The following is a 23,347-nucleotide window of genomic DNA, read 5'->3' as shown; positions in this document are numbered from 1 at the left end:
TTAAGCCAGCTGTTTACCATCACATATACCCCTTGAACACCAAGTGAAAGGACACCACACAAGTTGTTATGAAAATAAAAGGATATTTATTTATAACAAGACTACCCTGGCTCTTTATGAGTCAGGGAGCTAAGCACACTACAAAACTCTTAGGAAAATACTTCAGTTGCACAATTTACACAAATGCCCGAGGGGCACGAGAAACCACCTACACTAACAGTGAAATGCGAATGGTTAGAGTCTGGAGATACTGATCCCGGAGTGATCCGATCAGTGGGACTAAACGAAAAAGGAACTGGACACTTGTAGAGCGAACCTGCGATGGAGCACCGAGATGCTCGAGTTACCTAGCCCGGAGGCTGCGGCTGCGTGAAGTTCGTCAAGATGTCGGGAGTCCTCGTGTAGTCTCAGGAGCCTGAAAGAAGAAGTTGCTGGCAGGCGACCAGTGACGATGTTCAGAGCGATCCAAGCCTGGATCGGTGGTGAAGGAAAACCTGAAAGCAGAGGGGACTCAGTTCTCAACCGCTAGCCAGCGATCGTGTGGGTACCAGGAGGGTACCGGCTGAAGTCACCTCGACCAGGTGAGTGGGTGACGTCGGACTCGGCTGTTCCTCGGACCAGGAGGCGCGGCGGCGACCAGGATGGAGGGCGAGCTGTCCCACGAAGGTGTCTGCTGTCGATGATGCTGGGCCCAGGAAGGGGCAGCGGATCTTGGCAGTGGCCACCCAAGCGGGGGAGTCAAGATGGCGTCGGGAGTGGACCAGGAGGGTCCGGGGTACTCCTCTGTTGAAGGGGAGCAAGAGCCAGTCTGGAGCAACCAGACTAGTGATGAAACAAAACGTGGTGCGTCGTGAAGCGGGCCACAAGCCGGTCGGCAAGTGGTCGGACAACGCGGTGAACAGCAAGGAGCGGAAGGGCCCCCCACGCAGATCTCGTGGATGCTGGGGAGACAGACTTCGATGCTGGAGCTGCTCAGGGTTTAGGGCTTCTCAAACCCTAGGTGCACTCACTCGAGGGTCCCTCGGTGGGCGTGCTAGATAAGCGTCGTGCAGGTCCTGAAGATAGCCGGTCCCGCAGGTCTCGTCACACCTACGACTCTCAGCTGAGCTGATGAGGGAGGTAAAAGGTCAGAGATGGCAGGGAACTCGGGTCTCGTCGAGCTGGGCAGTCTTGATCCGTAGGAGAGACTTACAGCAAACCGCAAGCGCTTAGGTGGTGCCTGCTGGTGCAGGGTGGCTACTCCTTAGCCACAAGGGAGAGTCTTCAGAAATAGTCAAGAGTTCCTTTCGTGGAAAGTGGTTCGTGATTCGGAGGTATCCGATTATCTGATTATCCAATTTGGGAAGGGGACTCGCTCCTACCTTTATTCTAAGAAAAGGGGCTGGCCCGTGACTAGGTTCTACCTATGGGTGGAGCCAGGAGGGGGGTGGTTACACCCCTATCCTTTGTCCGGCTTCGCGCCAGCTCAGGGGCCGGTGTGCCCCCGAAACTGGTTTGAGCCGGGCTATGCACAGTGAGCACCGGGGTGCCACTTGCAGTCACCTTCCTTTCAGCCCTGCCCACCTGGGATACACAAACCCTGTCTGGGACGGTGCTAACACCGCCCTCGACAGGAAACCCTTTGTCCAAGCTCCCTTTGCTGGAAGGTCCCCCAGCAGCGGGAGGTCAGACTTGTGTCTGGTGGCAGCATCCATTTTGTGATGCTGAGGCTTGAGTCAACTTTAACCGGGGTTCAAGGTTACTTCCATGTCGTGTCCCTCTAAAAGGGGGGGAATGCCAACCCCGTCACCAGGACTGGCGAGGGGTTCGTATTCCCATTCGTATGACACCTTACTCGACATGTGTAGGTGATGCGAGGCCAAAGTTAGCAAATAACCGCTAGGATTATAAGGCATTAAAAGTAGTTGGCCCGCGTCACCATGGAACGGCTATTAGGACTTGGTTCCACAAGCCGTCGACGGGCTCAGCTCGCGCCAGAGCACCGTCCCACATGATCCCCTGCACTCTGCCTTCAGGATTGATAAGGCCTGCCATAGGAGTGACTGATAGGAACCCATGTGTCCATGTTAGGGTTTAGGTGTAGGAATACTACACCTACAGCAACGGGTGATTACACCACGTGGCCCCAGCTGTCGTGCAGCCAGTTGTGTCAGATGTGGGCGGCCATTCCAGGGGTGGCATAATACATGCTTCAGCCCCTGGTAGGCCCTGGGTACACCGATGCCCTGGGTACCTGTGGTATGCTGAGACAGGGACTGACAAGGCGGCCCAGTTCCAATTAGTGGATGCACCTAACGTACATGTGTGTTAATTTCGAGAGAGAACAGCTAGGCTGTGGGTCTGATTGGCAGGCCCACAGCCGGAGAAAGTCGTAAACCAATGAAGCAAAAGCAAAAAATCTGGGTGATCATAGGATTGCAGACCCTACTCTCCTACAGTATTGCCTATCCAAACTCAGCCAGAATCACAAGCATTCAAGCCTTACGCAAAACATTCCTTCCTCAACACTCTCTTCCAGCAAGAGTGTTTATGAAGCTCATAGGAATGATGGCGTCTTGCATCTTCATAGTGCCCCATGCAAGACTCCACATGCGTCCACTTCAAGAGTGCCTAGCACAACAGTGGAACCAGGCCCAGGGTCAGCTGACGGATCTGGTGTTGGTGGACGGCCGCACACATCACTCTCTGCAGTGGTGGAACACCACAAACCTTTCCAAAGGGCGGCCGTTCCTGGACCCGGTTCCTCAGGTGATTCTAACAGCGGACGCATCGCTCTCCGGCTGGGGAGCGCACCTCCTACACCTCACCATGCAAGGTCTATGGACGCCACAGCAAAAATCGCTCCACATCAACCATCTGGAGCTCTTGGCGATCTTTCTAGCCCTAAAATCTTTCCAAAAACAGATTTCGGGCAAAGCAGTCCTCATTCGCACAGACAACATGACTGCGATGTATTATATACAAAAACAGGGGGGGACACACTCTCCCCAGCTCTCCCGCTTAGCCCAGAGCATATGGAGATGGGCAATTCCCCAAAACATCTTTCTCCTGACACAGCACGTTCCAGGCGTACAAAACACCATGGCAGATCTGCTCAGCAGACAAACGCAACAACTACACGAATGGGAACTGCATCCACAAGTTCTTCACCCATTCTTCCAACAGTGGGGGCATCCTCAGATAGACCTCTTCGCCACCCACGAAAACAAAAAATGCCCAAGCTTCGCCGCCAGATACCCACACCCATTGTCCAAAGGCAATGCGATATGGATGAACTGGTCAGGCAGATTTGCATACGCCTTTCCACCTCTCCCACTAATTCCATTAGTGGTCAGGAAGCTACAACAGCACTCCCTCACACTCATTCTGGTAGCTCCCACGTGGGCCAGGCAGCCGTGGTACACCACGCTACTACAACTATCAGTGGTACCACATCAAAAACTGCACCTATCCCCATGCCTCCTAACCCAGAACCATGGAGAAATCAGGCACCCGGACCCAGCTCAGCTCAACCTGGCGATCTGGCTCCTGAAATCTTAGAATTCGGATACCTTAACCTTCCCCCTGATTGCATGAACATCATCATGGAAGCCAGACGTCCTACCACTAGAGCATGCTATGCCGCAAAGTGGAAAAGATTTGTAATTTACTGCCGTAATAATACAATCAACCCTCTAGATGCATCCATACAGCACATCATATGCTATCTGCTCCATCTTCACAGGTGTAACCTGGCATATTCATCCATACGCCTACACCTAGCAGCGATCGCTGCTTATCTACAAAACAGACAGCATTTATCACTCTTCAGAGTGCCCGCTATTAAAGCCTTCATGGAAGGCCTTAAACGAGTAATTCCTCCCAGGGCACCACCTTCCCCTGTATGGAAACTAAATTTAGTTCTTACACGACTAATGGGTCCGCCCTTCGAACCAATGCACAAATGTGAGCTACAGTTTCTCACCTGGAAAACAGCTTTCCTTGTAGCTATCACTTCCCTTAGAAGGGTTGGTGAAATACAAGCGTTCACCATACAGGAACCCTACATACAAATGCATCACAGCAAGGTCATACTTCGCACAAATCCGAAGTTTCTGCCCAAAGTCATTTCCCCCTTCCATCTCAATCAATCAGTGGAATTACCTGTCTTCTTTTCGCAACCCCAATCTGTTGCGGAAAGGGCCTTACACACACTTGATGTGAAAAGGGCGTTGCTATACTACATACAAAGAACGCAACCCTTCAGGAAGACTAAACAATTGTTCGTTTCCTTCTCTCCACCACATAAAGGCAACCCCATTTCGAAATCAGGGATAGCTAGGTGGATTGTAAAATGCATACAAATTTGCTATCAAAAGGGAAAGAGAACATTATCTGTTCCTCCTAAAGCCCACTCTACAAGAAAGTTAGGGGCTTCTATGGCTTTTCTAGGGAATATACCCTTAGATGACATCTGCAAGCAGCCACATGGTCTACACCGCACACCTTCACAAAACACTACTGTGTAGATGTGCATTCCAAGCAGCAAGCTAGGGTGGGCCAGGCTGTACTAAAGACACTTTTTCAAACAGCTGCAACGGATACCGGTGGTCGCCGCTAAGGTTGGGTACTGCTATATAATCTATGCTAAGTGTACAATCTGCAGCTCATATGCCTCGAACGGAATATGCTACTTACCAGTATGCATCTGTTCTTGGCATGTAGAGCTGCAGAGTTGTACACGCCCACCCGCCTCCCCGGCTACCTGTATCCGTTCCAGTACATCTTATTTAGATACAACACATGGGTTTCTCACTGTTATTACTACGCTCCATCATTTCCCTGTTGGCGAAAAACAATCTGAGGATGGAGCCGAAGCCCATGCGCAGTACGGACCGAAGGAGGAGTCACCAAACTCGTGACTTCCAAAGACTGTCCAAGAAGAAAAACAAACTGCAAACATCCGGGCCCAACACCAGATGGCGATCTATGCTAAGTGTACAACTCTGCAGCTCTACATGCCAAGAACAGATGCATACTGGTAAGTAGCATATTCCTTTATATGCCCTTGAATCGTGTGTTATTATGCAGTCACGCTCTACATGTGCATTTCTTCCCCAGTTATGCCACCATGACACCAACTGGTGCCTCGCTGTTGCACTGAATCAACACTCCAGTCACTTGACTATAGCAGCACGTGTTCTCTAGTATCTGAAAGAAACACGTTAGTTAGATTCCTCTCCTTAGAATATCCCCAGGCGTCAGACTGGATCCGGAAGATTTTTCGTCAGCAATACCCCTTGCGCGTCGCTAGGCGTCGTCTGCGGCTCCGCGTCCGTCGTCTGCGTCGTGCGCCGGAATGACGTCGTCGGAGTACTTAGACACCGCCCTCGCGCGCTGACGTCAGTTCTTCTTTTTTCCGCGCCAGTAAGTGCAGATCCGGGAGAGCTACCCCTTTTAGTCTTTTTTGACTAAGTTTTTTGATCCTTTTTGATCTTGTCTCGACTCCGGTGTCGGTAGGATGCCTGGTTTCAAAGCCTGTGCTGACTGTAACCGCTTGATGTCTGTTACGGATCATCACCGCCGGTGCCTTTACTGTTTGGGCCTCGACCACGACGCGGAGTCGTGTTCGGACTGCAAGGCCCTGACCTCGAAGGCTAGACGGGAGCGGTCCCGTAAGCTCCTCGAGATTCGCCACTCGGCTCCGCGCCCCTCTCGATCCCGGTCCAGGAGGAGGTCCAAGGATCGGTCGCGGAGCCGCAGCCGACGTCATCATCGCTCGTCTGGCTCCAAGTCTTCGGGTAAGTCGAAGCACTCCAAGAAGCGACACCGCTCTTCGGACTCCCCTCGCCGGTCGTGCGACTCGGCCGAGGGTCCGGGTGGTTCCACCCCCGCAGCTCCAGCGGAGCCGCAGGTGCCACGCAAGTCCCCATACCTGCTGGTCCCTGTGACTGACGCGACGCCGGCGGAAGTCAGTGCCTTCCTCTCGGCCATGAGGAGCCTGGCTCCGCCGTCGACGCCCGCTGGCGCGCCTTCGGGCCCCGCGGACCCGACTGCATGCCGGCGGCTCCGGCCCCGGCGCCGCAGGTTCCCGAGGGACTCGTCCCCGCCGACGCCGGTAGACCTCGTCACGCCTCCTCCGCCGGCGTCGACACCGGTTCCACCTCCGACGCCGGCTCCGCTCGGCGTCGAGCCCCAGTTCAGCCCCGCTCCGTATCGGGCGCCGTTACGGCGTCGATGGACGCCGCGTACGGCGCCGTTAGAGACACATTATGTCGTCCGGCTCCGCTCCTTCCTCCTGTTTACCAGGAATCGGATGACGGGGGCGACTGGGAGGGGTCCGAGGATCCTATGGCCGTTCAGGCTCAGCTGTCACAGGACTGGGCAGATGAACTGGGGGAGGCCAGTGGTCTGGATACCTCACCAGACACTGGATTCATCTCTCCTCCGACTGTGGCTTCGGAGGAGGGTGCTGCTTTCTCTGTGGTGCTGCGCAAGGCGGCCGCAGCCCTTGGGTTCGAGCTGCCTGCCGTGGTTGTGAGGACTAACGTCCTCACTGAGGTGCTTCAGTCTGCAGCAAGCTCCACTGAGCCTCTGCTGCAATTCAATGAGGCCCTCATTGACGTTCTGCAGGGCACCTGGTCCAAGCCCTCCACAGTTCCTCCTGTGGACAGGAACGTCGCCAGGCGCCACCGCCCTGCTCCGGGCGACCCCAGTTTTCTGTCCCAACACCCCACCCCCGAGAGCCTGGTTATCCAGGCTTCTACCTCCCAATCCTCCTTCCCGACCGCTCCGCCGGACCGGGATTCCAAGAGACTGGAACAGTTTGGCAAAAAGCTGTTCTCTTCCCTTAGTTTGGGTCTGCGGTCCTTGAACACCGCCTGTCTTTTGGACCGTTATTCCCACTCTCTGTGGGATACGGTGGAGGACGTGCTGCCCCTGTGCCTGGAGGAGGCCCAGACACGACTTACCCAGGCTCTGGCCGATGGGATGGATGCAGCACGTCATGCAATCCGATGTGGGCTTGACACTACGGACTCGCTGGGTAGGGCGATTTCTACCACGGTGGCGCTTAGACGTCACGCCTGGCTGCGGTCCACGTCCTTTTCGGGGGATGTCCAGAGCACTCTCATGGACATGCCCTTTGATGGCACTCGCCTTTTTGGTGAGAAAGCGGACAGTGCGCTGAATCGCTTTAAGGACTCCCGGGCTACGGCCAAGTCCTTGGGCCTCTCGGCCCCGCATTCGCAAACTTCCGCCTTTCGCCCCTTTCGTGGCCAAAGAAGGGGTGCCTCCTCACGTCCGCCTAGCCACCAGCCGCAGAACCAACCTGCGCGCGGACGTGGTTTCCGCCGAGGCGGTTCTGGAGGACGACGCGGTCAGCCCACATCCACCCCGGCAGCATCCGCCTCCAAGCCTTCCTAGTCCGAGCTTTCCGGCCCATTCCTCGCCAGTGGGCGGCAGAGTTCGCCATCACCTGCTCCACTGGCGTACCGTCACTTCGGACAGGTGGGTGCTGCAAATCATCCGAAGGGGCTACTCCCTCCCCTTCGAGACGATCCCTCCAGCCATGCCACCGCAGCACCACCGTATCTCGGAGGATCATTTGAATCTTCTGCGAGAGAAAGTTTCGGCCCTCTTGGCCAAAGAGGCCGTCGAGCGCGTTCCGAGCCCAGAAGTAGGTCGTGGTTGTTATTCCCACTACTTTCTGGTTCCCAAGAAGGGCAAAGGGGGCCTCCGCCCTATCTTGGACCTCAGGAACGTCAATGCCTTCCTCCGGAAGGAACGGTTCAAAATGTTGACTTTGGCTCAGGTTCTAGCTGCCTCGACCTTGGAGACTGGATGGTAGCGTTGGACTTGCAGGACGCATATTTCCACATCCCCTTCCTGCTGGCCTACCGGCGTTACCTGCGGTTCACGGTGGGCCAGGAGCATTTTCAGTTCACCATGCTCCCCTTCGGCCTCACCAGTGCCCCTCGGGTGTTCACGAAAGTGATGGCGGTGGTCGCAGCTCATCTGCGCAGATCAGGGGTTCCAGTCTTCCCCTATCTCGACGACTGGTTGTTGAAGGCGGGCTCGCCCCAGGCAGTCGTCTCCCACATCCAGACTACGGCGGATCTCCTGCATTTGCTGGGGTTTTCCATCAACGTGCCGAAGTCACACCTGAGTCCCTCTCAGAAGCTCCTCTTCATCGGAGCGGTTCTCGATTCGGCGCAGTTCCAGGTCTATCCGCCGGAGCAGCGGGTCCAGGATATTCAGGCCCTGATTCCCATCTTTCGGCCTCTATCCTGGGTTTCGGTCAGGCTAGTGTTGCGGCTTCTGGGGCTGATGGCCTCCTGCATCCTACTAGTGCATCACGCCAGGCGGCGCATGCGGGCTCTGCAGTGGGATCTGAAGTTTCAGTGGGCCCAGCATCACGGCAACCTGTCCGACCATGTCTTGATCTCGGAGGGCACTGCACAGCAGTTGCAGTGGTGGCTCACGGACCGCGATTGGGTCACGGGCAAGAGCCTCTCCCTTCCCCAACCGGAGCATGTCGTTGTGACGGATGCGTCCCTCCTGGGATGGGGTGGCCATATGGGAGAGGCGGAGATCAGAGGCCTCTGGTCTCCGGCTGAGTCTCGCCTCCACATCAACCTGTTGGAGTTGAGAGCGATCCGACTTGCACTGAAAGCCTTCCTTCCCTCTGTCAGGGGAAGTGTCGTGCAGGTGTTCACGGACAACACCACCGCCATGTGGTATTGCAACAAACAGGGCGGGGTGGGGTCGTGGACTCTTTGTCAGGAGGCTCTGCGCCTCTGGACGTGGCTGGAACACCAGGGCGTCACCCTAGTGGTTCAACATCTGGCGGGCTCTCTGAACGCCAGAGCAGACGAACTCAGCCGCCGGTGCATGATGGATCACGAATGGCGTCTGAACTCCGAGGTGGTGCAAGGTCTCTTTCAGTAGTGGGGAGAGCCTTGGTTAGATCTATTCGCCACCGAAGAGAACGCGCAATGTAAGCAGTTCTGCGCGTTGGAATTTCCAAGGCGGCACTCGCTCGGCGACGCTTTTCGTTACGAGTGGAGTTGCGGTCTGTTGTACGCCTTTCCGCCTATACCACTTCTGCCCAGAGTGCTGAAGAAGATCAGGCACGACCGGGCCCAAGTCATCTTGGTGGTCCCGGATTGGGCACGAAGGTACTGGTATCCCGAGCTACTCAGTATGTTTACCGATCCTCCGATACGTCTGCCCCTTCGGGAGGATTTTCTGTCGCAGCAGCAGGGGACGGTCCTCCACCCGAACCTGTCCAGCCTCCACCTCCATGCGTGGAGATTGAGCGGCGGCAGTTGATGCCATTTGACTTGCCTCCTGAAGTCTGTGATATCATTCTGGCAGCCAGGCGTCCCTCCACAAAGACGGTATATGCCTGCCGGTGGAACAAATTTGTGGCATGGTGCACAGCAAAGGCTGTGGATCCCCTTTCCGCCCCTCTTTCTGAGGTTCTCCTCTTTCTTCTTTCTTTGGCCCGGCAGGGCTCTGCCCTGGGCACCCTGATAGGTTATCTTGCTGCCACCTCTGCCTTCTTACGGCTTCCTGATCAGCCTTCTCTTTTCAAGTCCCCTGTGGTTACACGCTTTCTAAAAGGCATTACTCACACGTTCCCTCCTGTCCCTTTTGTAATGCCCCAGTGGGACTTGAATCTGGTCTTGACATTCCTGATGTGCGCTCCCTTCGAGCCTCTTCACAATTGTCCTCTTCGTCTTCTGACTCTTAAGACTGCTTTTCTGGTAGCCATCACCTCGGCTAGACGGGTGAGTGAGCTCCAGGCTTTATCTTCAAAGCCTCCTTTTCTGTCTGTTCATCCGGACAAGGTTGTCCTTCGGCCTCGCCCCTCCTTTCTTCCGAAAGTGGTGACTCCATTTCATCTTGGGCAGTCTGTCACCTTGCCGACCTTCTTCCCGCCTCCGCATCCTTCCAAAGAGGAAGAGAGGCTCCACCGTCTGGACCCAAAACGTGCGCGCTCCTTTTATTTGGACCGCACAAAGCCGTTCCGGGTGGACGACCAACTTTTCGTTGGATACGTGGGTGCTAAGAAGGGGAAAGCGGTGCACAAACGGACCATCTCTCGGTGGGTCGTTTTGTGCATCAAAATTTGTTACTCTTTGGCAAAAAAGGACCCTCCTGTTGGGCTGCGCGCCCATTCCACTCGGGCCACGGCGGCTACTACTGCTTTGGGACGAGGTGTCCCTTTGCAGGACATCTGTTAGGCGGCAACGTGGGCTTCGCTACACACGTTTGCCAGGCATTATTGCCTAGACAGCCAAGTCCGGAGGGATGGCTTCTTTGGCCGTTCTGTCCTCCAGGACTTTCTGGTGTGATCTTGGTTCGCAGACCCACCACCGGGGATGGTATTGCTTGGGTATCTATTCTAAGGCGAGGAATCTAACTAACGTGTTTCTTTCAGATGAACAAGTTACTTACCTTCGGTAACGATTTATCTGTAAGAAACATTAGTTAGTTAGATTCCTCACCGACCCACCCATCCTCCCCGTTCTGCGAACTGACATCTAGGGTTAAGGCTATCCCTTTCAGGGCCCTAGAATTTTTTGGCACCAGTGTCGGTATCTTGCATGGCTCTGCGTTCCTGGCGCGGAAGGCTATGTACAAGAACTGACGTTAGTGCGCGAGGGCGGCGTCTAAGTACTCCGACGACGTCATTCCGGCGCACGACGCCGACGACGGACGCGGAGCCGCAGACTACGCCTAGCGACGCGCAAGGGGTATTGCTGACGAAAAATCTTCCGGATCCAGTCTGACGCCTGGGGATATTCTAAGGTGAGGAATCTAACTATCTAATGTTTCTTACAGATACATCGTTACCGAAGGTAAGTAACTTGTTCTTCATGTTGATGCCAGGAGGCAGCGGGCACACCCTCAGACGAGCACTGCCTCTTTTATAGTAAGAGCCCTGAGGGTGCTCTACCTGTGTGTCTTCCCGCGTCATTAACTAATGAGTGCCCCGTTGTTGCAACGGAAATAAACTTCCAGTCATGACAACATCAACACGTGTGGTTTTATTTTTTTGGGAAGGGGTTGAGGACGCTAGCGGGAGGCAGCGGGCAGTCCTTCAGACGAGCGCTGCCATCTTTTAGTAGCGCACATTATCCAGACAGAGTACTCACACCCCACTCGACCGCCCACACCCTGGCGCCCTGCCGCCTCCCCTAGTGCGCACTGGGCGTCGAGGTGCAACTCGTTTTCTAAACAAACTCTCCCAGTTGTGATAAAACACAAGCAAGCCGCCCGCCCTCTTTTTAGAGTAGATCTTTCATCTCTGGGCAGTCCCTCCTAATTGATCTAATCTCTTGCTTACTGCAAACATTCTACCCACTGCCGCCCCATCACAACTCTCCACATTATCACTAATGTGCCGGTACGTGCAATCTACCCCTGCCGTGTGTGTCCTCCATTCCGAGGCCTTACTGCCCCCTTAGTTCCCCACACACCGTCCCCCTCACCTCATGCAGCAGCACCCCCTCTCCTTGCAGAATCCCCAGGAGGAAAAGGCCCCTCTGGGCGCCTGCAGTTAAATGCCTTCCACCCCAAGGCCACATTCCTATCCGAAAATGTACAAAACGAACTGGTCCCCTCCACTGCCCAGTAACTTCCTGCCTTACCTCTCCCTCTCATTACCCCTGCCCAGTCCGGTTCACTCACTGGGGGTGGTCTCCTCTAAGGCTCATGGTCCAGACATACCCCCCACCCTTCAGGAAGGGGAGGGGAGGGGGCTGAACCAGGGGGCGTTTCTTCACTGCTCCCCGGCTATACAATTGCCTGCGTTTCAACCAGCCTCTCCCTCTCTCCTGCCCCCCTCATCTCCCCCCACCCCCCTTCATTACATTTATTCCAGGAGAATGTGGTTTAAAGCTGAAGACACCTAAAGTGCCAGCAGAGTTACACCGGGAGTAAAGACAGAGCATCTGAACCAGGTTGTCCTCACAATGTACTCTGTACACGCTAGATTTCCTTGCTCCACCCCTCCCATCCACAGCCCACACTGGGTGCCCATGACACATGGAAGAGAGGGGTCTTCTTCTGTAAGGACTTACTAGCAGGATAAATAAAGAGAAAGACATTTGAAGCTTCCCCGCTCCAGTCCAGTTTCAACAACACTCTGTTATTCACCGAGACCGATGCAGGCTCTGTCTATAACAGAAGTACGCCAAGGTACCACTCGTTTACCACCAGCAAGAGGTGCTCATTTGCTCCTACAGTCCACAAAGTTGGCCAATGACTAGAGGAGAGAGGCAGCAACAGTCAGGTTCTCACAGTGAGGCCACAGTGCTGGCACGGGTCTAGACACAGATTTGGGCAGTCCTTGGCTGTCCTTCCGGTGGGTTGGCCAGACCCTTAAGAGTAGGGTGACCAGATTCTCAAAACAACAAGCAATGGCATAGCCAATAGGTCTCGCCTTTGGGACATTATAAGTGTTTAGCCATGCAACAGTTGATGCTTCACCAAGGATATTGTGCTGCATAATTAAGTAATTATAAGGTCGCGAAGGCGAGACCTATTGGCTATGCCAATGCTCGTTTGAAAGAGTGATATGTGCGCCCATTTTTATTAAAATTGCTACTTCATCCATATCCGATTTCAAAATGTGAGGTATTGCTGGGTCGTCTTTCAACACTGAATAATCTGTATGAAAAATATGTATTCTCCTTCAATGATGGATTTTGAATAGTACGGTTTCTTTCAGTTTTTTTTTTACACCTGCCCATTCCTCTCTGTCCTTGGATTTTGAAGTGCTCACTCTACAGGAGCGTCATGGGGACTGACTGTATTGTCCACATGGCTTTTATACATTATGTAGCAACACATCCAATCAGCAACAGAAAGAACATACACATACAGTGCATCAGGGGGACTGTGTAAAATATTTCTGGGAATATTGAAGAATCTGCAGAGGGAGCAAGCTATCCATCTGACTCACTAGTACAGAAGATAAATAATATAATCAGGATATTATTAAGGAAACAGGCATATTGAGCTAGAGTGCTGTAGAAATGTTTTTATACAATACTGAAAGTATAGCAACTGCTCATCCACTTCTACTACGCCTTCACAAATGCAGGCAGGTAATGGGAGGGGCAGGCCTTTAACCAACACTCTGGTCCAACTCAGAGGAGTAAAGCTTATAGCATCCACATTGTACTTATATACTCATTTGTTTCATACTTCATCCTGAGAAATGCTCCCCTTCACATTTTTCCCTATTAACATGCCTTGGTGGAGTGCACAGAAACACGTCTTATAAGTTGATAAAGTACACTGAAAAACTGATTGCTTCCTAACTGAAGGGTAGCACACCTACCCAAGAAAACTAATAAAAGGAAGTGGGAAACAGGAGTACTAAAAACGTGGAGCCAATGTAGGAAGAGTAGCACCAACCTGGAGAGATGGCTTTCTTAAAAGGCTCAATTGAGCACTCAGTCAGTGGTAGTGCCACACAGTGGGCCTCCTGGGTGGCTGAGCTATGCTAAATTTTTCAGTTCTATTTCAAACTAATATTTGGAACTTAATTTAAACAGTATTTGCAATGCATTTGACACATTTTAAAATAGGTTCCTGTTTGTCCATTAAAAATTGTGTGAATGCTGTCCAGAATCATTAGCGTGAAACATTCTGTTCGAGGCATATGAGCTGCAGATCACACACTAAGGATAAGATCGCCATCTGGTGTTGGGCTCGGATGATTGCAGGTTGTTGTCGTCTTCGGAAGAAGTCTTTGGTCACGAGATAGGTGACTCCTCCTCTGGACAACAGTGCGCATGGGCATCCACTCCATCCTCAGATTGTTTTTTTCCGCCATTGGGTTCGGATGAACTTTTTTCCGCTCCAGCAGAAAACTTCTAGCAATCACAACAACTCTCAAAAATGTATAACTCGACGTCGAAATCCCATCGGACCGAATCCGGACGCGGCTGATGGAAAGGACACCCTTTAAAAAATGCCCCCACTGTGGAGCAAAGTTTCCTCATAGTGATCACCACGAGGTCTGTAATTTGTGCCTCTCACCAGACCACAACGAATCCAGCTGTCCAGCCTGCGCCGCGTTCCGTTCGAAGAAAACTATCCGGGACCGAAGAGCTCGACGCCATATCATGGCCAAACCGGTTCCGGAACCAGAAGACATCTTTGCACAGGATGTCCCTGACGACGACTCCGAAGACCTCCAGATCGTGTCTGAGGCCGACGATTCTGATCCGGGGCTGCCTGTGACTACCAGCTCCCCTACCCCAATCCCACCAAAAAAGACATTGGTCAAGACTCTGCCAGCTGGGCCCAGTCGCGATCCAAAATCATCTTCAGAAGCCCCGCCCCCGGGTCCGGCTCCGAAGAAAACTAAGCCTGCAGGTGGCTCGGGCTCGAGCAAACCTCATATTATTGTGCCTATAATACCTTCGGCACCGAAGCAGGCTCCGAGGCCAAAATCTCCATCGGCTCCGAAACGTCACTCGGCACCGACGTCTCCACCGGCACCGAAACGTTCTTCAGCGCCGAGGTCTCCACCGGCACCGAAAGGCTCGTCGGCACCGAAAGATCCTTCAGCACCCAAAAATCCACCGGAACCGAAAAGTTTTTCGGCACCAAAAACATCCTCGATACCAAAAAAAGTCCACAAAGAACCTGCCGATCTCACAAAATCCAGATCGGAACCAAAAAAGTCGGCGCCAAAGCCACCTTCGGACACTGAGGAACTTTTTCGGCCAGATCCAACGCAAAAACGGATTTACATAAATCCTAAAAACGGACATGTCACAGCGGTGCCGTACAAGAAAAGGAAGCTGGACACAACACCTCCTCCAGCTCCTCCAAAGAAGGAGGACTGTGCCACTTCACCCATACGTCCTTCCTCTCCTACATTACCTCCTATCCCATCCCCCCCACCCCCACCGCCTTCACCTCTACCATCTCCTTCTCACACACCACCTCCACAGGATGATGATGATTTAGGGGGAGGGGGAGACCCAGATTTCTTTAATGATCCCACTGATCCCTTTACCCTCCCGGACACAGCACCAGTAGATGACTGGGCTTACCCTATGCATGATGTGCCTGATCCCACTCCATACCCCTCAAAACCCTCCCCTCCTGATGACCATTTAGGGTTTGGTCAGCTTATAAACAGGGCGGCACTGTTTCATGGCATCACTATGCACACCGACACACCTGAGGAAGATTTTCTCCTCGACACCTTTGAGCAGTCGCAAAAGACAGTTCACATTCTACCCATGATTAAGGGAGTAATAAAGCACGCCACTGAGGTTTTTAAAGACCCTGTTAGGGCCAGGGTTCTCAACCCCTGGATCGAAAAAAAATACAGACCGGCGCCACAAGATCCTGCGTACATCAAAACGCAACTCCCCTTAGACTCTCTAGTCGTGTCAAATGCCAGAAAACGGGCGAACTCCCAAACAACCGGAGACACGCCGCCCCCAGACAAAGAGTCTAAACTCTTGGAGGCTTCCGGCAAACGGGTTGCCGCACAAGCTAACCAGTGGCGTATTGCCAATACACAAGCCCTACTGGCTCGCTATGATAGGGCTCATTATGATCAACTAGAGGACCTTTTACAATACCTGCCTGATCAATACAAATCACAGGCCAATGACCTCATCCAAGAGGGTAAACTAATATCAAATGCCTCCATCAAATGTGCATTAGACGCAGCGGACACCGCCTCTAGGGCAGTCAACACAAGCTTATTGCTTAGACGCCACGCATGGCTACGCATTTCTGGCTTCAAGCCGGAAGTACAAACCACCATTCTTGCTCAACCCTTTAATCAGGAGCAACTATTCGGACCCGCAGTAGACACTGCATTAGAAAAAATGAAGAAAGATAATGAGACTGCCAAATCAATGGGAGCATTGCAGTCTACTCAACCCAGAGGCTCCTTTCGTCGCTCCTTTTATAGAGGGGCTTCCAAAAATGTGGGAACAGACACCTCTTCCACCTTCAAAACATCAGGTCAAACATCCCCTAACAGAGGATATTTTAGAGGAGGTTACAGGGGAAACAATACTAAAGGCCGAGGACGGGGCAACAACAACACCCGCACCTCTCCAGCCACTAAACAGTGACTTGCCACCACTCCCCCCAGACCATTCCACTCCGGTCGGGGGAAGACTTCAACAGTTCCTACCTGTCTGGAATTCCATCACAACAGACAGGTGGGTAAGACAAATTATCCAGTCTGGCTACTGCCTCAAACTCATAAACACCCCCCCAAACATACCACCCACGCACAGTCCCATGCCGTCTCACCACCTCACGCTCCTCAAACAAGAAATTCAGTCTTTGCTTCAAAATACACTTCAACATCAGGGCACAGGAGTATATTCTCTATACTTCCTCATTCCCAAAAAGGACACGACTTTAAGACCCATACTAGACCTCAGACTACTAAACCAGTACATACAATCGGATCATTTCCACATGATCACTCTCCAACAGGTCTTTCCATTACTTCAACAAGGCGACTTCCTTGCCACATTAGACCTCAAGGACGCATATTTTCACATCCCTATGCATCCCGCTCACAGGAAGTATCTACGATTCGTGGTAGACGGTCAGCACTATCAGTTTACAGTTCTCCCATTCGGAGTAACAACCGCACCCAGGGTATTCACCAAGTGCTTAGCAGTTGTGGCAGCATATCTCAGGAGACAACAAATCCATGTCTTCCCCTATTTGGACGATTGGCTCATAAAAGCCAATACTCTAGACAAATGCATTCTCCACAGTCACCGCACTATTCAAACCCTATACAACTTGGGATTTACCATCAACTATCCAAAATCTCAACTACAGCCCTCCCACGTACATCAATACCTGGGAGCCACCATAGATACATCCAAGGCCATAGCTTATGCCAGCACAGCCAGGATAGCCAACATACAAAATCTCATCAAAAAATTTCAAACACAACACTCTTCCAGCAAGTGTGTTCATGCAACTCTTAGGCATGATGGCGTCATGCATCTCCATAGTACCCCACGCACGCCTTCATATGCGTCCCTTACAGGAATGTCTAGCACAACAGTGGAACCAGGCCCACGGACAACTTACCGATCTGGTGTTGGTGGACAGCCGCTCACTTCGTTCACTGGAGTGGGCGAACACCATCAACCTGTCCAAAGGGCGGCCGTTCTTAGAGCCTCTTCCACAAGTTGTGCTGACCACCGACGCATCTCTCACAGGGTGGGGAGCCCACCTTCCTCAACACACCACTCAGGGCAGGTGGACCCCTCAACAAAAACAGCTCCACATCAATCACCTAGAACTTCTGGCGGTGTTCCTAGCACTGAAATCCTTCCAAGTGCATCTAAAAAACAGAACTGTCCTCATCCGCACGGACAACATGACCACAATGTATTACATACAGAAGCAGGGGGGGACACATTCTCTACAACTGTCCCAACTTGCACAACAAATCTGGAGATGGGCAATTCCCCAAAACATCTACCTGCTAGCAGAACACCTTCCAGGGGTTCAGAACCAGGTGGCCGACCTCCTAAGTCGCCACACACAGCAAATAAACGAATGGGAATTACACCCCAAAGTCCTACTCCCATTCTTCCAAAAGTTGGGACAAGCAGACATAGACCTGTTCGCCACACAAGAAAACGCAAAATGCCCAACCTTCGCCGCCAGGTTCCCACACCCACGGTCAAAGGGCAATGCAATATGGATGAACTGGTCAGGCAGATTTGCGTACGCCTTTCCGCCTCTCCCACTCATTCCATTTGTGGTACGCAAACTGAAACAACAGTCGCTAACACTCATCCTAGTAGCTCCCACTTGGGCACGTCAACCCTGGTTCACCACACTTCTGGAACTTTCGCTAGTTCCACATCAAAAACTGCGTCTCTCCCCGGATCTATTAACCCAGAACCATGGAGAAATCAGACACCCAAATCCTCAAACACTGAACTTGGCAATCTGGCTCCTGAAGTCTTAGAGTTCGGGTACCTCAACCTTCCTCCAGACTGTATGAATATCATAAAAGAAGCCAAAAGACCTACTACTAGGGCATGCTATGCTGCAAAATGCAACCACTGGATGCTTCCATCCAAAACATCATTTGCTATTTACTACACTTGCTAAGATTTAATTTAGCGTATTCCTCTATACGTCTACACCTAACGGCATTAGCTGCCTACTTGCAAAATAGACAACACCTGTCCCTCTTTAAGGTACCAGCCATTAAAGCATTTATGGAGGGTCTTAAAAGAATTATTCCTCCAAGGTTACCACCTTCCCCAGTGTGGAACCTTAATATTGTTCTAACAAGGCTCATGGGTCCCCCATTTGAACCAATGCACAAATGCACAAATGCGAACTGCAGTTCCTAATATGGAAAGTGGCTTTCCTTGACGCAATCACATCCCTGTGAAGAGTAAGTGAAATACAAGCCTTAACCCTTGAAGAACCCTTCCTACAACTACATCGTAACAAAGTGGTTCTTAGGACAAATCCTAAATTCCTCCCCAAAGTCATCTCCCCTTTCCATCTAAACCAGTCAGTCGAACTGCCAGTCTTCTTCCCTAATCCAGACTCAGTAGCTGAGAGGGCACTTCATACCTTAGATGTTAAAAGAGCCTTGCTTTATTACATCGACAGAACCAAACCTTTTCGAAAAACCAAGCAACTGTTTGTTGCTTTCGCTCCACCACATAAAGGCAACCCATTTCCAAATCGGGTATCGCCAGGTGGATAGTTAAATGTATCCAAATATGTTACCAGAAAGCTAAACGTACTCTTACAGTTCCCCCTAGGGCGCACTCCACGCGTAAAATAGGGGCTTCTATGGCATTCTTAGGGAACATCCCCTTAGACATTTGCAAAGCAGCCACATGGTCTATTACACACACCTTCACTAAGCACTAATGTGTCGATGTGCAATCCAAACAACAGGCTTCAGTAGGCCATGCTGTCCTAAGAACTCTATTCCAAACTGCTGCAACCGATACAGGTGACCACCGCTAGGGGAGACACTGCTATATAGTCTATCCTTAGTGTGTGATCTGCAGCTCGTATGCCTCGAACGGAATATGCTACTTACCAGTATGCATCTGTTCTTGGCATGTAGAGCTGCAGAGCCACACACGCCCACCCGCATCCCCGGGACCTATATCTGTTCCAGCATTGTCTTAATTAGACACTACACATGGACATCCTTTCTTTTTACTTCTTATACACTCCATCATTTCCCATCATGGCGAAAAAAAATCTGAGGATGGAGTGGATGCCCATGCGCACTGTTGTCCAGAGGAGGAGTCACCTATCTCGTGACCAAAGACTTCTTCCGAAGACAACACCAACCTGCAATCATCCAAGCCCAACACCAGATGGCGATCTTATCCTTAGTGTGTGGCTCTGCAGCTCTACATGCCAAGAACAGATGCATACTGGTAAGTAGCATATTCCTTAATGTGTATTTACAAAAGGGAAGTTAAAAGAACCTGTTATAACAAATAACCGCTTATTTTTGGTTTCAGAAATGTTGCAGTCTTTGGCTCAGCGACCAGCTCCAGCCAACACTAACCGTGAACGACGGCCTCGTTACCAACATCCAAAGGGAGCTCCAAATGCAGACCTAATCTTTAAAACAGGCGGAAGGTAGGACCTGACTTTATTTGTTAAACTGGCTTATTAGGCTTTCCTTTATAAACACAGGGCCACTATTAAACGTTATCTTCCAGCAGATACATCTAATCTCAAATTCTTCATTTTTAGACTATCCTCAGGCACCATATTAGTTCTGGAGAATTTTTCAACAAGGATCCAGAGCTCCACTACAAACTTCAAAAAACTTTTCAGTGTGTTTAGGGAACTATGGCCTATATGTACAAACACATTTTGCATTTCTTAACGGTCCGAATCGCTATTCAGCTCTATTGGGAAATGCAGAATGGCCTGTCGATATGTACGAGAAGCATATGCAGCATCGAAAAAGTGATTTCTACCCAGAAGAAATAGCATTTTAGGATTCACAAAATAGGACATCGCAAAGAGGGAGTTCCTATTTGTGAATCTGTAACCGCATGTACAGCGGATTTCCTAATTGCGATTAGTCGCAAAATGGGCCTTTTCTATAATGTAATTACCATTGCATTGGATCTGATGGTAAACTGGTATCAAGCTTGCACTAACCTGAGGCTCATTCTGCAGTAGTGTAGATGGCCTACTCACTCTTCCCAAGGGCAAGCCCTTACACGTGACTGGAACACGAGTGCCAGCAAGCGCCTTCAGGAAGATGGGAGGAAACAGGATGGGTTTTTTGGGATGACACCAAACAAAAATAGCAAGTGCTTTACTCTGAAGAACTTCTTTTCCATGTATAGGAACCCTAGTGAAAACAAGGAGGGATGTATTAGTATTCTAGTATGTTCACAAGGATAACCCCACCAATGATATCTCTGTGACTGATCCTTCCATATGCACTAACCATAAAACAACTTCTGTAGTAATCACAGAGATAACATTTTAATTTCCAGTGTCACAATAGAAATGACATCCAAAAAGAGGTTTAAATATGGCTTCACAAAACAAGAATGTACAAACAACAAAAAAGGTGCTATTAGTTCAGAATTCTTTACTCAGTTCATCATTGTACTGTTATTTTTGCTGGAGGAATCTGGGTGATCCAAGAAGGAAAAACACAAAGCATAACAGGAGATGCAGCAGTCCACACTCATCCTACTAAAGCTTGGATATGCTGATTAGAGTGCTCCGAGATTGCGGTGACCAGGGAGAGGTATGGGTCCTGAAGAACAAGTGGATGATAGGTCAAGATTGACCAAAGCTGGTAAAACCCACCAAGGCCAAGTTGCATCCGATACTGGCAAAAATACAGGAAGTCCTGAATAATCCAAAAAAGACTACCACTGCTCTTAAACAGAGGAGCGTGAAGGAAACCAGGATGTATGGACAAATCAAGAGGGGAACCTGAAGCCAAGCACCTTTACCAACACTTATGTGGCTTATATACTACTCTGCCACCCCTTCTTCAAACGGCCAAACCATTGTGTTGTCAGTACTCCCTCAAGTCGTGCAAGAGGTCAGCACAGTACGGAGACACTCGATAAACCCAAAGTATTATAGTAAAAAGGAAAACTGTATCTATGCCCTCACTATATGTATTGATGGTCAGCGGGGGCAAAGGGTTTGGAACTAGGAGATTTAAGTAACGCCTCATGGCTCTGTTGTCCACAAGATATTTACAATACTAGAGGCACAAGACCTAACAGTTCTCCCCCCAAACGACGACCTATCGGTTGGGGCTTTGCCAGAAGCAGTGCTTGGAATCTTCACACAAGCGAAGGGGCATATACCTCATCTGAGATGTCCCAGGACTTATCCTGAGGAAAATACCCAACCTGATCAATCAAGTACTGTAGCTTGCCTCTGTTTTTCCTAGAATTGAAAATACGTTGAACTTTGTCTTCTACCTCACCATCTACAACTATGGGTGGTGGCGTGGGTTCAGGCAGTGTGGGACAAGTCCAAACAAACGCCCGCCAGCGCATCTTTCGCTATATCATTCCACCAAAATCACCACTGACAAGACAGTTTTGTTTTTTCCTTCCCTGGATGTCCTACCAAAGGTGCAGAGTGGCACCAATGCATCGTCTGTTGTTGTAACTCATCGTGTTGGGATATATATAGTTTGTCAACATGGTACAATATCCCTCCTTTAACACTTTTGACAGGATTCATTCATTGGATGTAACAGAGGGAAGGGCCATAACCAGGTCTCTTAAGAATGCAGCAGATTCATCTTCCCCAGCAATCCCCCCCACATATGATCATCTCTGTTGGGATTATAGGTCTTTGCCTTTCGGGTTGTATGTTGGCTTCTTTGCCAAGGCGGTAAGTGATAACAAAATTTATTTATTTATTTATGGTTTTATAAAGCGCGTAGTCACCCAATGGGTATCCCAGCGCTGAACCTTTGTTTTACTCGCAAAGGGGATTTGGTCACTTAGAAGCGACGGCTTAGGGGAAGAGTAGGGTTTTGAGGGATTTTCTGAACCGAAGGAGGTTGGGTTCCGCTCTGAGGCTCAGAGGGAGTGCATTCCATTTATTTCCTGTATTGACCGAGAAGCGGCGGCCACCTATGCGGGCCTTTTTCACCTTGGGAATCGTAATGAGGTTTCCGTGCTCCGAGCGGAGCGCTCTGGTGGGTCTATAGGGGGTGATCCAGTTGTTGAGTATGGGAGGGCCGGTGTTGTGTAATACCTTGTGGGCGAGACAAAGGGCCTTGAAAGTGACCCTTTCCCTGATAGGGAGCCAGTGCAGCCTCCTAAGTGCGGGTTTGGCAGACGATCTAGCCGGGGTGTTCGTTAGGAGTCGGGCTGCGGCGTTTTGAGCTTTTTGCAGAGTCTGAAGAGTGGATTCTGGAGAGCCCAGGTAAATGGCATTGCTGTAGTCCAGCCTGGATAAAATTAGGCCCTGGATCAGCATGAGACGCGGCTGGAAAGGTAGTAGCGGGAGTACCTTCCTGCAGGATTTAAGTAGACCGTAGCATATGCCGGCCGTCTTTCTTGCCTGTGTCCTGAAGGTAAGATCGGTCTCCAGCCATACTCCGAGACTCTTGACCTCCTTCTTGGGAGTGGGGGGTTCACCCATGCAGGCAGGCCAGATGTTAGAAGGGAGCTTCGTGGTTTTATGTCCTAGGAGCAGGATCTCCGTTTTGGAGCCGTTTAATTTCAAAGCAGAGTCACTCATCCACTGATGTACGTTGGAGAGGCAGTCGTGGAGATTAGAGGGTTCTAACTTGGGGTGGGAGAGTGTCACTACCAATTGTGTGTCGTCAGCATAGCTGACGATAGTGACTCCGAAGGGAGAGACGAGTTCCTCCAGTGGGGCCATGTAAACGTTAAACAACGTGGGGCTCAGGGATGAGCCCTGAGGCACGCCGCACTGGAGGGGAATGGAGGGGGAGCGGCTTTCGCCTTCCCATACTTGGTAGGAGCGTCGAGAGAGAAAGGACGATAGCCATTTCAGCGCTCTTTCTTTGACCCCGATATTCTCCAGACGTTGCGTTAAGACCTGGTGGCTGACCGTGTCAAAGGCCTCGCTTAGGTCTAGGAGGACCACTGCCACTGATCCTCCTGTATCGATGATTTCTCTAGTTCTTTCTACTGCTGCGAGGAGAGCAGTGTCCGTACCCTGACCTGGCCTAAAGCCTGTTTGCGAGTCGTTGAGGAGTTGGTTTGACTCTAAGTAGTGAGACAGTTTTTTATTCACAAGTTTTTCGGCGACCTTACCTATCCAAGGAAGGAGTGAGATAGGTCTGTAGTTGGAAAGGTCT

At 51.1% G+C, this 23,347-nt stretch overlaps 1 protein-coding gene across 9 annotated transcripts in view; it reads left to right on the top strand.

Annotated features, from left to right (window-relative positions):
- Positions 1-23,347, top strand: part of UPF2 (UPF2 regulator of nonsense mediated mRNA decay) — a 1,571,752-nt gene that overhangs the window by 1,439,843 nt on the left and 108,562 nt on the right. For 8 of the 9 annotated variants that reach the window (XM_085652863.1, XM_085652867.1, XM_085652865.1 and 5 more), the window contains exon 21: positions 19,530-19,650. In XM_085652863.1, coding sequence (XP_085508989.1) covers positions 19,530-19,650 — 121 coding nt within the window. Of the gene's footprint in view, positions 1-19,529; positions 19,655-23,347 lie in introns of those variants that run through there. The other variant, XM_085652860.1, reaches the window with a different exon arrangement.

The sequence above is a fragment of the Triturus cristatus genome, chromosome 4_1, assembly GCF_964204655.1.
Source record: "Triturus cristatus chromosome 4_1, aTriCri1.1, whole genome shotgun sequence".
In the NCBI taxonomy this organism is placed as follows: domain Eukaryota; kingdom Metazoa; phylum Chordata; class Amphibia; order Caudata; family Salamandridae; genus Triturus; species Triturus cristatus.
This window is presented reverse-complemented; position numbering and strand designations above follow the sequence as displayed.